Below are 14,758 nucleotides of genomic sequence, written 5' to 3'. Positions count from 1 at the left end.
GAAGTCTCTGGCAGGGACGGCTGAAATCTGATGCTGTGTATATATTGCCTTGGGACCTTTGGACATGATGTCATCATACAGCACCCCAATGGCCGTTCCCATCCAATTTTCAAAACTGCCATAGTTTCGGGGCGCCTGGGTGGCTCAGTCAGTTAAGCATCTGACTTCGGCTCGGGTCAGGATCTCACAGCTTGTGGGTTCAAGCCCCACATCGGGCTCTGTGCTGACAGCTCAAGAGCCTGGAGCCTGCTTCAGATTCTGCGTCTCTCTCTCTCTCTCTCTCTTTCTATCTCTGCCCCTCCCTCGCTCACATTCTGTCTGTATCTCTCTCAAAAAATAAATAAACATTAAAAATTTTTTTTTAAAATACTGCCATAATTTCATCATAATTGTTGGCAGATTCATTTCTCAAATGAGCTAAACCATTACTGAACAGAAGTCAAGGCTAGTAGGGTGGTGGGCCATAAAGGAAGGACCCAGGGGAATTCTGCCTAATCCTGATCTCACATGCCTGGGGCTGAGAAGGATGGGACAGCCAGGGGAGTCTCAGAAGCCTTGGTGTTGGGAAATTTTTTCAAAGGAGGCTAAGAGGGAAGAGACAGAAAAAGCTTGAAACAGATCTGCTTTGTAGCTGTATCTACAGAGCAGCGGTCAAACTACCTTCAGGGAAGACTAGGTGTGTTTTGGGTTTTTGTTTTGTTTTGGCTTTTTGTTTGTTAATTTGTTTGGTTTCAGTTTTAGTCCATTGTGGACTGATACTTCTATTCAGTGTAACACAAGTGAATAGAAACATTAAATTTTATAATAGGCATAAAAAATATGCCCTATTTTATGATTAGATGGAACACATATGAAAGAGCATTTAATTAACTAAAATTAAGCAGTATGGAGCCCCGGTAAATGGCCATAAAGAGCTTCTAAACTGACTCTCAATTTCTGTCCTCAGTTTACCCAAGATAGGTAACCAACAGGTCACAGACTGAGACAGTTCTGGGGCCACGTTTTGAGTGGCGTGGCTTTAGAGGGCGTGGCTAATGAAAGTGACCAAGCAGGTGTTTAGGCTGGTAAAGGAAAAACAGCCCCATTGAGAGAATTGAGAGAACCACCCACGGTCTCTGGACCGACAGCTGTTCTATAAGGGTCTCCCAAAATATTGGAGGATCAAAAGAGAGGATGGATGAAAGAAAACAAAAACTCTGTGCTCAAAAAACAGCACCTCCAAGAGCAACCAATGAGGACCACTGAACACCACGTAGCAAAAGCAGGCCACACGTTCCCTAATTCGCGAAGCCAGTCCCGCGCTGAGCATCACCTCACGCACTCTCAGCCCGGCACAGCTGCTGCAAAAGCCATCCAAAGCAAACACGGCTCTCCCCACAGCAGACTCAACAGAACAAAACCAACACCCAGAAATGAATTGGATTGCCGAGCTCATCATGTTACACAGCTCACTGTTCTCAAATCCAGGATCCTGAATATAATAACAAATGATACTATTAACCGGTGCCTTGGTCCAAAAGCCAAAAGCGAATAACTCATTACTAGGAACCAAATTGATTCTCAGAAGTTTCCAGGTCAGCTACAAGAAAGAGTTAGGAGACTGGTCCTCCCGACTGAACTAAATCTCACCCATGTCAAATTGCAAGGTATATGGCTAAATCCTTTCCCCCTCTGCACAGCCAGCTTGCCGCTTAGCACTCCTGAACCCCAGAGACTTCTCAAAGCAGGGCAGGCATGTGATCAGGTTGAAGGCAACGTGGAGCCTGGGACCGGCACATAAGGGTTTAAGAACTGACGCAGCCACCTGCTAACTCGGTCATCTCCAGCAGGTCTTTATCCACAAAACAAGACTGACGGCCACCTCCCTGGAAATTCAGTTGAAAATGCCCTGTCATTTGCAAGGACCTATGTGGATGTGAGTCCTCACTCCACAGAAACAATCAGCCCACAGATGTTTTTCACCATGCCCCTGACCCCTCCAGAAATGAAGTTCTTTTACACAGTTCATTTCCTCCTCAGAGTTCAAACCACTTCCGGGTGTCACACATTATTTTCTTTATGTTCCCAACATCACTGGGACACAGTAGGGAGCTGGCATCATCAGGTCCACTTTACAGTTTGGAAAAGTGGCTTGTGAGGGATCTAAGGCACATCAGCGGTGATAAAGACGACTCGAAAATTCATAGGGACATTTGGCTGGAATTAACAAGTTTGGTTTATTACGTGGCTTTTCTTGATCTGGCTCCTTGTCTCACCCGTGGGACTCTGCAACAGGAAGTCGCTGCTCTGAACTGGTTTTGTTAATTCTGCTTATTTGACACTCAGAAGACCTTCACCAGTGCTGCACCCTTGTGAAGTGAAAACAGGATCTTTTTCAAAGGCTGTGCTCTGGCAATGTATTTGTTAACAAACAAGGTATTTCAGGTCAGGCAAATGATTTGGTCCCAGTTGCATGCTGTGTGACCTTAGATCAATTACCTAACATCCCTGAGCCTGTTTCTTCAGTTGTAATGTGAGTATAATTGACCTGCCTTCCTCACAGACATAAGAACTGAAAAGATATCAGTGATCATGTAAAGAGAACTTTGGAAATAATTTAAGACACTTCACTTATATTTTTGAAGTATAAGATAGAATATACAATTATAAAATTGTTTATTATTTTCCCCACTGTCTTATGCTAAAAACACCAGTTTGGTAGGACTCTCTTGCAATCTACCAAGCATAATAGCTCTAGATTTCAATTCTCCTTGATGACAAAAATAGAGGATAAGACGCATGTATCTTAGAGAAAAGAAAATAAGGTCTGTTAATTCAAGGTAAATTTTGGTCAGTATCTCTGGATTGGGGTTCCAGTGCTTGATTTACCTGTTTGTACTCATCTTATAAAATGTATGCTCTTGATCAGCATGAAGCACAAACAGCATCTTGAGGAATATGAAGTCTAATAGCTTTGCTGGTGATGAGAAAGTACCATAGAAAGGCTGTATAATACAGTATCATCTGTTCCCGGGGAGAATGACAAAACGTGGTCTTTCATTTTGAAAAGATATTATTATCAAGGCCCTGGAAAACCGTATGATAATTTTCAGTTAAAAATGAGTAAAGGAGTTTGGGATGAGCACTGGGTGTTGTATGGAAACCAATTTGACAATAAATTTCATATATTAAAAAAAATTTTTTTTAATGGGTAAAGGAGAGACTCCAAATTACAAATATGTTGCTAATGTTCCTTTCTAATACATGATGAAATCTACCCCCCCCCCCGCCAAAATGTAACCAAAGTTAACCCAGATTTAGTCAAATTTAAAGTAAACGGCATGACTACGAATAAGTTTGCTACAAAATATAGCTGGTTTTCTCTGGATGGTGTTCAGGTTTCAACCAAGCCTTATTGCAATGCAATCATGTTCCGTGCAAAGTTCCATGTCTCTCTACCTAATACATCTATGTCCAAATGAAAAATGGTGAGAAACCAAATACGATAGGCACCATTTTCTGCCAGGAAAATAGTAAGTATTGATTTAGAGCAATAAACACCTTGGGACTTTGCGACTTCATTAAGCTCTTGGATATTTATTATTCTTTCACCTTTTATAACACGAGTACTCAGATATCAAAGATGTTACAGGAAATGAGATCGTTATCGCATAACACATCAAAAAAGTGTTAACACCTTGGATCCCATCTCCTCAAACAGATGTACACTTTCACACATAGGTGTGAAAAAACCTTACTTCTGGAACACTTGTGGTGAGACAGTTAAAACTTTCAAAATCAACACTCAGTCTTCAGAATCTTCTTTCCTTTGCCAGTGCAGTCAGGATATTTCACCTGCGCTTCTTAAATCAAGGCTTTGAAATGATGGAGTTTTACTTTTCTCTAATTTTCCTAACAGCTGGCGTTTCTATGACTCCAGAGTGTAAGTATCTCCTATACTTCCCACATCTGAGCGTTAAATGAATTTCTAAGTGATTGTGTTGTTTCTTTTTTTTTTTTTTTTAATTTTTTTTTTTCAACGTTTATTTATTTTTGGGACAGAGAGAGACAGAGCATGAACGGGGGAGGGGCAGAGAGAGAGGGAGACACAGAATCGGAAACAGGCTCCAGGCTCCGAGCCATCAGCCCAGAGCCCGACGCGGGGCTCGAACTCACGGACCGCGAGATCGTGACCTGGCTGAAGTCGGACGCTTAACCGACTGCGCCACCCAGGCGCCCCTGATTGTGTTGTTTCTTATAAATGAAATGATTTCTCACAACCATGTCTATCCCTCTAAACTGCACGATTAAATTCTTCTGTTGATTATATCGTTGTTAAATTGCATATGATTAAACCAATATATTATTAAATATTATTAAATGTGTTTTACAATTGTTTACCAGTAAAATTATAATAACTTTTAGGTGACTGTAGGGTTTTTCGTCTTCTTTCATCCTTGAAATGATATATTTACTGTCAAAAGAAGAATGACGTGAAATAATCTGCTCAGATCTCTCATGTTGATTGAATCTTTGGGTTTTCTTCTGTAGGTTTCAGCATGGAGATTATTGGAGGGAGAGAAGTGTCGCCACATTCCAGGCCATTCATGGCTTCCATCCAGTACAGCGGCCACCATGTCTGCGGTGGAGTGGTGATCCACCCACAGTGGGTGCTTTCGGCAGCCCACTGCCGCTCCCGGTGAGTCCCCGCTCTGGGCTTTCGTGTTCTACCTCGACTGGCCAAAAGAGAAGCTCCCCTGTCCCGGGACACAATTTTGTTTTTGAGCATTCTAAATGTGATGAGCACAGAAACGTTTGATGAATACACATGTGATATCAAGGGGTATCCATGACAGTTCTGTTCATATATACATACATATTTTTTAGTTGAAGTAGAGTTGACATACAATATTAAAGGAGTTTCAGATGTACAACACAGTGATGCAAAAATTAAATATATTCTGAGAGGCTCAACACGATTAAGTGCATTACAATATTACTGACTCTGTTCCCTATGCTGTATTCATCATCCCCGTGACTTAGGAATCCCCCTCACCCATTTTGTCCAGCCCCCCCTCCACTTCCCTCTGGCAACCACCATTTTGTTTGCCACATTTTTTGTGTCTGTTTCTCTCTTTTTTGTTGTTATTGTTTATTGGTTCACTGTTTTTGTTTCTGTTTTTTACATTCCACATGTAGGTGAAATCATAAGGTATTAGTCCTTCTCTGGCTTCTTTCTCCTGGCATAATACCCTCTAGGTCCATCCGTGTTGTGCCATGTGAATGGCAAGATTCTGATCTACCCTTAGCTGCTGTGATCACTGACCAACTGGTGGAGCTCACTTAGCCTCTTGCACACCCAAGTTTTCTGCCCTGAGTTTTCCTTTTCAGGGAGAGCTGGGCCACCCTTCCCAGGCAAGCCATTGGACAAATCCAAGTCCTCCGTGTAATGCCAGGGAAGACAGCAACAGTAGTAGTTGGAGAGTGGCATTCCAGAACTTTTCAGACAACTTGAGTTTGCACCTTTCCTTTCCCGTTTTACAAAAGGGTAGTAATAATAACAGTACCTACTTTGTGGGGTTTTGAGGATTAAATAGTATCTATTTAAGTATTTTAGTATGCTGGGGCGCCTGGGTGGCTCAGTCAGTTAAGCGTCCGACTTCAGCTCAGGTCATGATCTCACGGTCCGTGAGTTCGAGCCCCGCGTCGGGCTCTGTGCTGTCAGTTGGAAGCTTGGAGCCTGCTTCGGATTCTGTGTCTCCCTCTCTCTCTGCCCCTCCCCCACTCATGCTCTGTCTCTATCAAAAAATGAATAAACGTTAAAAAAAATTTTAAATATTTTGGTCTGCTTAGCACAGAGTAAGTACGAATAAATCGCAGCTGTTATTGTTATGTGTACAAGAAGCCTGCTTTGTTAAATGGATTTTTAGACCCCTTATGTTAACGCCTCTGCATCACCTTCCACCCCAGAGGCCTGAGGCCCACAGTTTGGGAATCACAGCTGGAGAGGGACAACAGACTTCCCAGTTAAAAACAGAAAAGTTATAGCTGATTTGCACAGGGAGAGAAAGAGTTATTTTTTCTGGAATACTTAGAACAAAGCTTTTCCGAAGACAGATCATAACCTCTCATGCTACATTTTGGTCTGTGATTCTCTTACGTCAGCTAAAAAAAAGTCCAACACTCTTCTTGGGGTGCTGTAACCTTTGCAAAAAGAAAAGCAATGGAAAACCAATTTGCTGTTTGCTGCTGTTTTGTTTACTTGTTTGGTTTGGGGAGAGGGTGTTTTTTGTTTGTTTTTTATTTGTTTTTGTTGTTGTTTGTGTTTCTTCCTTATGTTTCTTGCCCACATAAGCCAAGAAGAGATGGGGACTTCTTTCCTGACGAACATTAGAGTGCTTCACTTAAGAATCTCTTGGCCACAATGGTTTGCTCTCCAGGCTACAGAACAACTGAATTGACTTGCCCCCCTTTTAATAAGACTAGACACAAATTAGGAATTTTGAAGCCTGTGGAAAGTGAGGACTTCTGTTTTATTTCTAAATAGCAAGCCACTGATTTCCAATTTAAAATGGCTACCTCATTCAAATGAAGGTTTGCTGTCATAGAAGTCACCCTTATGTCCCTATTCAAAGCATGTGTGCCCCCCGGGGACCAGCTAGGCAGAGGGTGACTACCAATAAATGTTCATCCAATTCAAAATATGCACATCTTCAAATATTCTTATGGTACACGTTCAAGTGGACTCTAACCTACCCAGACACAGAGCTTGACTTATTATAAACGCTCAACAAAGGCCGGATAGAAAGAAGGAGAGAAATTGGAGGACTTTTTTTTTTTCCTAAGCCAAAAACACAGTGTGTGAAGTCCTTCACAAGCCATAAAGTGCTATCCAAAATAATAGTATTAATTTGAATTTAAAATTTTGTCAAATGAACTTAACTCAGTAGGAGTGGGTCCTCAAACTGACAAATTGGGGAAGAGAGGTCTTGGAATTAAATTAAAAAAAAAAAAAAAAAGACAGAAAGAAAGAAAAACCAACTCTTGCTAAATACCATTTTCAATGGCCAGAGTTTAAAGAACTCCAGAATATGTGGATCAGATTTCCTGTACAGGACACTTGGGTGTAAAAATGTAGGCGGATTGATGCTTAGAAAAATATTAAGCTTTATGAAATCCAAAATATTTATGAAATAGTTTAATGGTGGCTTCCCACAAATGTACTCCCAAGCATCCTGGGGGAATAGCTTACTAATTCCAGGCCCCTCTTTCAGCAAAACTGTGAAGGAGGCCAAACCTGGGGTGCCCCCATCTCACTAGCCGTTCCCCACTGCGTCTCTTGGCCCCTCCACTAGTTGCCATGCCAACTATAAAAGCAAACCAGTAAAAAGGCTTTTGTCTAATCTTATTTTCAGTCTTTCGATTTATCAGAAGCAAAATTCTCACCAACTCTTGTCCACCGTCTTCCTGAATCCCCTCTTAATGCCTTCCCTCACGGAGCACCCCTCCTCTCACCTGCTTGGGCTGTAATTAGATGACTGCCGCCCCCCTCCCCGTCCCCCCCACCCCCGCTCCTTCCACATGGCCTCATCCCACCTCAGACAACTCGGGGCACCCAGAGTAAATGGTGAGGATTCAGACCCCAGACTCAAACCAGCTGAACCTCAGTCCCGCCTGCATTGCATCCTGGAGCCTCCCCTTAATGTCTGTGGGACTTTCGCAAGTTTGTTAATTTACCTGCGTCTCAGTCTTCTCATCTGAAAAGTGGGGATAATCGTAATACCTCCCTCACAGGACTGCTGTGAGGTTTAAATGAGGGAAAATATGTAAAATGCTTAGCACAAAACCTGATACACCACAATAACCTAGTAAATGGCATATAATGTCATTACGTTATTATCTGTACTTTCCATGGTAGTCACTGAGGCACAAGTCCGATGATCCAGTCGTGTTGAGGATGGGACTGTAATAGCCCCTCTCTGACAACCAGGTAATTCCCTCCTCTCTTAGACTAAAGAGACCTCCAGGAAATAAGGACCCTGTCTTTGTCTGCCCTGGAGGAGTGTCTAAGCAGAAACATGGCTCAGTGCCAAGGCAAATGGCAGAGGAAACAAGAGTCTCAAAGGGGCTTGGCATGGGGCTTACAGAGGTGTCATGGAAAGAGCACTGGACTTGAAATCACGAAAGCTGGGTTTGAGTCCTGCTTTCCCTACTTATCATGTGTGTCACCTTTGGCCAAAGAACCCTTTTACCAGTGAGGAGTATACAGCACATCAACTTGAGCAATACTGAGAAGAGTAAAAGGGTTATCTTTAGGCCCAATAGTGAGGGTGTTTCAGTAGAAGCCTGGATGTCAAGAAAAAACTGCAAACAATATTTTTGTTCCTGTTCTGCATGTAGTTCTGTTCCAGGTAAGTCCAGGGTGGGACTCAGAAAGCTGTATTTTGTTTTAAACACTCCAAGGGCACCTGGGTGACTCAGTCAGTTAAGTGTCCGTCTCTTGATTTTGGGTCAAGTCATGATCTCACTGTTTGAGCCCCGTGTCAAGCTCTGCATTGTCAGCACGGAACCTGCTTGGGATTCTCTCTCACTCTCTCTCACTCTCTCTGTCTTCCCTCTTCCTCTCTCTCTCTCTCTCTCCCCCTCACTCTGAAAATAAATAAACTTTAAAAAATTAAAAAAATATAAACACACATCTCCATATGATTCTGAAGCAGGTGGTCCAAGAAAAACCCTACAACAAACAAATGAATGAAAAACGCCGGTATCATGACTTCTTTTCTATGTGAATTCAGACGTGGGTTTAGCTAAGGAGGGGGAAGCTAGAACTCAGGTAATTCCAGGTATTCTGTGGGAAGAAAAATTGACCTTTGTAGTATAGATTACAGATGAAGTGTACCCGGAAATGGGAAGTCAGAGAGTGTTCGTGGTCTGCTTGGGTTGTTTTTGATATTAACATGTCCCAGTGGAAATGAAAATAATCAAAACATTTCAAAGGCATTAACTCATCAAGGAAATTGGTAAAAGATGAGGAAGATCAGAAAAATTTTCGGCATCCATCCCCTAATCAAAATTCATCTTCCACACCCTGCATTTGAACCTCACAGCCTTCCTTGTGTTAGTTATTTATGCATGTATCCAACTTTTCTGTTAAAGCAGTAGTCCCGGGGCTTTGGTATCATTTTCTACCCTCCCCACCCCCACCCCCAAAGTTTGGATTTAATGAGTATGTTGAATTTGAGTTTGAATCAATCCTAGGAAATCTGATCCACATCCTTTGAGAAATCTCATCCCCATCCTGATTTTGCAATAGGAAAACTTTTCAACAAATAGAGCTGAAATTCCCCAAATAAACCAAAATAAACTCTTTTGGTAGAAACTGAACAGTGATCATTCCCAGCAGCCACAGTCCCACCATATTCAAAACTACCCTACCATAGTCATGAGCTTATTCTTCAAAGCTGAAACAACACTTTCTTCCTTTTCCTATATGTTTTTGTATTTTTAAAAAATTCTTATTAATCTTTATTAATCTGTAGGTATGGGAATGTGTGGTTTTTTAATTTTTAATTAAAGTATAGTTGACATGCAATGTTATATTAGTTTCAGATGTATAACATAGAGATTCGACAATTACGTGCACAATGAAATGGTCACTATAAGTGTAATTACCATCTGTTACCAAAGATATTGCAATATTTTTGACTATATTCCCTATGCTGTACTTTTCATCCCCTTGAGTTATTTTATAACTGAAAGTTTGTACCTCTTAATTCCTTTCACCTATTTTGCCCATCCCCCCCTTCTCCCCTCTGACAACCACCAGTTTGTTCTCTGTATCTATGAATCTGTTTCTGTTTGTTCGTGTGTTTTGTTTTTTAGATTCCACATATAAGCAAAAACCATTTGTCTTTCTCCGTCTGACTCATGTGGATATGGATGTTTTTATTGTAATCTGTCTTGATCCCTTTGTCAAGTGACAATGAAATAGTTGTATGTAAACAAATGTCCTTTCATAACCTTCCTTCCTTCCTAAAGGATTTGAAGTGGCTTCCTAAAGGCACACGTTAAAATGGGATTTTTTTACAGTATGCCAAAAGCCCCAAGGTTTTGTCAAGATCTTAAAAAAAATTGTTTCTATTGTCATAACTAGATGTAAATGTAATTTTGTCCAACATGCAGTAAATCAAATCAATTGTGGCACTATTGAAACAATGGTACTACAACTGTGTGTGACCAGGGGTAAAACAAAACAAAACAAAACAAAACTATTGTTTCTTTATCTGACTCACCTGTTTATATCTTCTAAATCTCCAGAATGGAATTTTCAATATCTACCAACCCTACAGTGTCTTTATTTCAAATTAGCAATTATTTTTCACCTTGAGGAACATTTTCCCTTTCTTGTCCAAATACCCTTTCTAATTGAAGGGACAGAACATAGCTTATCTGACAGCCATGTAATGGATCTTATTCTCCAAATGGCCCTGAGATGAGGTCTAGATATACAAGATTAGCAAATGCAGAGTTGAGTTTTACCTTTTAGTTATTAAAACACTTAACGTTGGGAAGATGAGAAAGTTCTGGAGATTGATGGCAGTGAGACATGAACAACAATGTAAGTGTATTTAATGCTACAGAACAGTACGCTTCAAAATGGTTTAAAGTTTATGTTTATGTATATTTTACCTTAATTAAAAAAATTAACATTGATGGATATAAATTTCAACCCACAACTCAAGAAATAGAATGTATTTCTACGTAAATTAACATAATTTTGTTGTAAACTTGATCTCAGTCAGTTAGAACTTCATTCCTTTTCCCCACAGTAGGGTATAAGTTCTGATATCCTTTTCCAATACTATGGAATTTTGAATTGGGGTGAGTCTGAGAGCAGACCTTTGGCCTTTGATATTGTCCATTCATGCTTGGGCCCACAAAGACCTCTGTCACTCCACCTAATCCTAGATGTGTTACCTTGGAGACGGTCCTTGTTCCTTGTCCACCATTTTTACCCCCCACTGGGGTATTTGGTACTTATTCTGTTCCTTCTATTCTCTGCTCTTTTTTAGGAATCACAAAGTCCAGCTTTTCAAAGTGATTTTAGGAGCACACTCTCTCTCAAAGAATGAGGCCTCCAAACAAATGTTTGATATTAAAAAATTCATACCATTCTCAAGACTTACATCATATCGTAAATCAAATGATATTATGCTAATTCAGGTATGTAGTATTGCCTTCTTTCAATTTCTCCAGCATTCTTATATAGCATAGCATATTTCAGTTGTTAAGTTGTCAATCAAAAGCATCTTGTTAGCATCATCCCCACGTCTGAGGTAACTGTGACATATTCTATAAAGGCCCATTCTACTCTATATACAGCCTTAAAAGAAACAAGAATTGATCACAAATGCATGAGGGCTGTGTTTATACAAGGAAAAGCAGCCATGATGCTCACACATGTGGGAAGGGAACATCCCAGCAAGCCCAAGGATCCCCACTGAAAGCTTTTTTCCCAAATGCTTTTATCATTAGCAAATGAAAAATACAAGTCCTTTATACAACTGAGCCAACCAAGTGAATTCAGGGACACGGAAGTGAGTTATATCTTAGTCTAGACCATACTTAGTCTAGTCCAAACTCAGTCTAGACCATACTCAAGGGTCTTATCCAGCGGAAACAGCCCAGCCCTCAAAGTCATGACCTATGGATGTTATTCCACAGAAACCCATCCAATGCAGAGCAAAGGCCAGTTTGCTTAAGACTGGGCAAAAATTCCTGCTCTGTGTAAGCTCCCTCCCCAAGCCTCATTGAGCTCTACAGGGAATGGGGAGCATTTCAGAAAAGCAACAGCCACAAATACAGCTGCAGGCTACCACCAAAGTAGATTCAAGAAGAGGGATGCCTTCCTAGACCAAAGGGACCACACATACATCGCTTAGACTAATAGCAGAATACTACTGGGAACGAATGATTATTTATTCTCTTTTCAATCTGTCAGCTTCACACGGCTGCAACACTCAACCAACATGTTCAGCTGCTGCACCCAAGCTCCAAAAATGATATTAGAGCTGGAACAAAATGCCAGGTTACTGGCTGGGGAGCCACCGACCCAGAATTTTTAAGGATCTCTGATACCCTGCGTGAAGTCACCGTTACTGTCATAAGTCGAAAACTTTGCAACAGCCCGAGTTATTACAACCACAGCCCTGTTATAACTAAAGGCATGATATGTGCAGGAGATGACAGAGGCCACAAAGATTCCTGCCAGGTAAGAGATTATCAGGCAAACGGGCATCTCAGAGTGCTGTGTTGTGTGCAATCAAAGGCTCCGTTCGCTCCCCAGCCCAGAGGGGAGGTAAGGAGAACACAAAATCACAACCCCAGAAAGTTCCTCTCCATTTCTCCACTGAGTTCTCTGTTCTTTCTCATCCTCCCATGTGAATGAGTCATAAGAACTTCCCCCAGACATAAGCACCCTCCAAATATTTGTTAATCAGGGGGTGCCTGGGTGGTTCAGTCGATTAAGTGTCTAACTCTTGACCTCAGCTCAGGTCATCTTGATCTCAGGGTTGTGAGTTCAAGCCCCACACTGGGCTCCACACTGAGTGGGAAGCCTACTTAAGAAAGAATAAATACATACATACATACATACATACATAAATACATACATAAATACATAAATTTGTTAATCAGGATAACAGACTGCACCTGAAATATATAGTATGTGTTTCTTCAATAATGTTGATAAAGTGACTAAAAGGAACCATAGTTATACTTTTCAGAATCTTTGGTTTCCTGAGGCAGAAAAAAAAAAAAAAAAAAAAACCAAAACCAAAAAAACCACAGGTATTCGTGTTTACAAGTGACAAATGGTGCAGATGAATTTCTGATCTTTAAGACATTAGAATGCACTATTCGCATCATGCTGTATTAAGCATTATCAAGGGGAGGGTATAATGATTTCAGAGACCACGTGTATCTGAAGTGCCCCAACACTGTCACCCCCCTACACCTCTATTGTCATGGCTGACCAGAGCACAACATGCTGTAATTTGCAATGTGAGTGGCAGCAGAGGCAAAGGTCGCTTTCCAGACTTGAAAGCCCCCTCTTATCATTCTGTCACTTTCCTTGACAGATCTTAGTTACATGTTTAACCGAGTCCTCTGGAATCAGTCCATTGAGCAAGTCTTCGCGAAGTGTTGTGTACGTGTAGGGCATTATGTTCAATTACGCGAGAATGCAAAAAGGGAAAAAAGTAAGATAGAGTCCCTGCCACCAACATATTTGCTACAATATATTTCTCTTTTCTGCCTGTTCCTATAGCAACTTGATTTCAGATCCAGGAGCACCAACATGAAATTTACAGTTTGAAACATTTCTCTCATTTCAGTGGGTTATTTTAAACTTTGCACTTACTCATTCCTTAAGGATTAAAGTTCTATAGTCACGGATTACCAAAGGTTGTTTTTACATGTAGTCCTAGACAGAGACGTGGGCAGAGAGAGAGACAGACAGACAGACAGACAGGCAGACAGATGGACAGAATCATTGTCCTGGCCAGAAACGGAGGCAGAGAAAGAGGCTGTATCGGCCCTCTTTCAGGATACGACCAAACCAAGGGCCCATGTAATAATCCTTTGAATAATCAATAATTGGTGGTAGAAAAAGTTCAACAGCTTCTTACCAAGTATCTGTCTATTTTCTTCTTTCCAGGGTGACTCGGGTGGCCCCTTGGTTTGCAAAGGTGCCTTCCATGCTTTAGTCTCTGGAGGTCATCAATGTGGCCATCCCAAGAAGCCTGGAATCTACACCTTAATAACCCAGAAATACCAGGCTTGGATTAAAAGCAAGCTTGCCCCATCTCATGCAAACTACGACCACCAGTGATTTTCTTGGATCCACCAGCTGGCTTGTTGTGTTTTCATAAGATGTTCCAGAGGCCACTTTGTCTTCATATGTAGTTGGGTGTCGTTTAAGTGGAACTCAGTCAGGGACCACTCCTGCCCCCTTAGGACTGATTTTGTCAAGGAATCAAGTTCTTTTCCACATCTATAACTGCTGTATTTTTACTATGCTGGTTTCATTCTGAATAAAAGTTAGAAGACTATGGCGTTTTCTTTTTATGGAAATGAGGTCCGGCAAACGATATAACCCCCACTCCACTCACACTCTCACAAAGGGCAAAAGGTGATTAAGCAAGGTCTTAGCCAGGCTCCACCTTCAGCCAGGTTTATGCTGTGATTTCTGCCGTGGATTTTATCCTAAACTGCACTTTTTTTTAATTTATTTTTTAATTTTTTTTTATTTTTTATTTTTTTTAAAATAAAAACAGGACAGGGAGAGACAGAGCATGAACAGGGGAAGGTCAGAGAGAGGGAGACACAGAATCTGTAACAGGCTCCAGGCTCTGAGCCATCAGCCCAGAGCCTGACGCGGGGCTCGAACTCACGGACCGTGAGATCATGACCTGAGCCGAAGTCGGTCGCTTAACCGACTGAGCCACCCAGGCGCCCCCTAAACTGCATTTTTATTTTTTTTAAATTTTTTTTTTTTTCAACGTTTATTTATTTTTGGGACAGAGAGAGACAGAGCATGAACGGGGGAGGGGCAGAGAGAGAGGGAGACACAGAATCGGAAACAGGCCCCAGGCTCCGAGCCATCAGCCCAGAGCCCGACGCGGGGCTCGAACTCCCGGACCGCGAGATCGTGACCTGGCTGAAGTCGGATGCTTAACCGACTGCGCCACCCAGGCGCCCCTAAACTGCATTTTTAAAA

At 41.5% G+C, this 14,758-nt stretch overlaps 2 protein-coding genes across 2 annotated transcripts in view; one reads left to right on the top strand and one right to left on the bottom strand.

Annotated features, from left to right (window-relative positions):
• The window catches only part of ESM1 (endothelial cell specific molecule 1), a 47,153-nt gene that overhangs the window by 28,886 nt on the left and 3,509 nt on the right, over window positions 1–14,758 (bottom strand). The window lies entirely within an intron of this gene.
• GZMK (granzyme K) lies at window positions 3,786–14,090 on the top strand. Its single transcript, XM_030329902.1, has 5 exons — window positions 3,786–3,922; window positions 4,531–4,678; window positions 11,052–11,202; window positions 11,981–12,250; window positions 13,697–14,090. Exons 1-5 carry the CDS (start codon window positions 3,862–3,864, stop codon window positions 13,868–13,870), a joined length of 804 nt encoding a protein of 267 aa, XP_030185762.1. The 5' UTR covers window positions 3,786–3,861; the 3' UTR covers window positions 13,871–14,090.

The sequence above is a fragment of the Lynx canadensis genome, chromosome A1 (genome assembly GCF_007474595.2).
Source record: "Lynx canadensis isolate LIC74 chromosome A1, mLynCan4.pri.v2, whole genome shotgun sequence".
Classification (NCBI taxonomy): domain Eukaryota; kingdom Metazoa; phylum Chordata; class Mammalia; order Carnivora; family Felidae; genus Lynx; species Lynx canadensis.
This window is presented reverse-complemented; position numbering and strand designations above follow the sequence as displayed.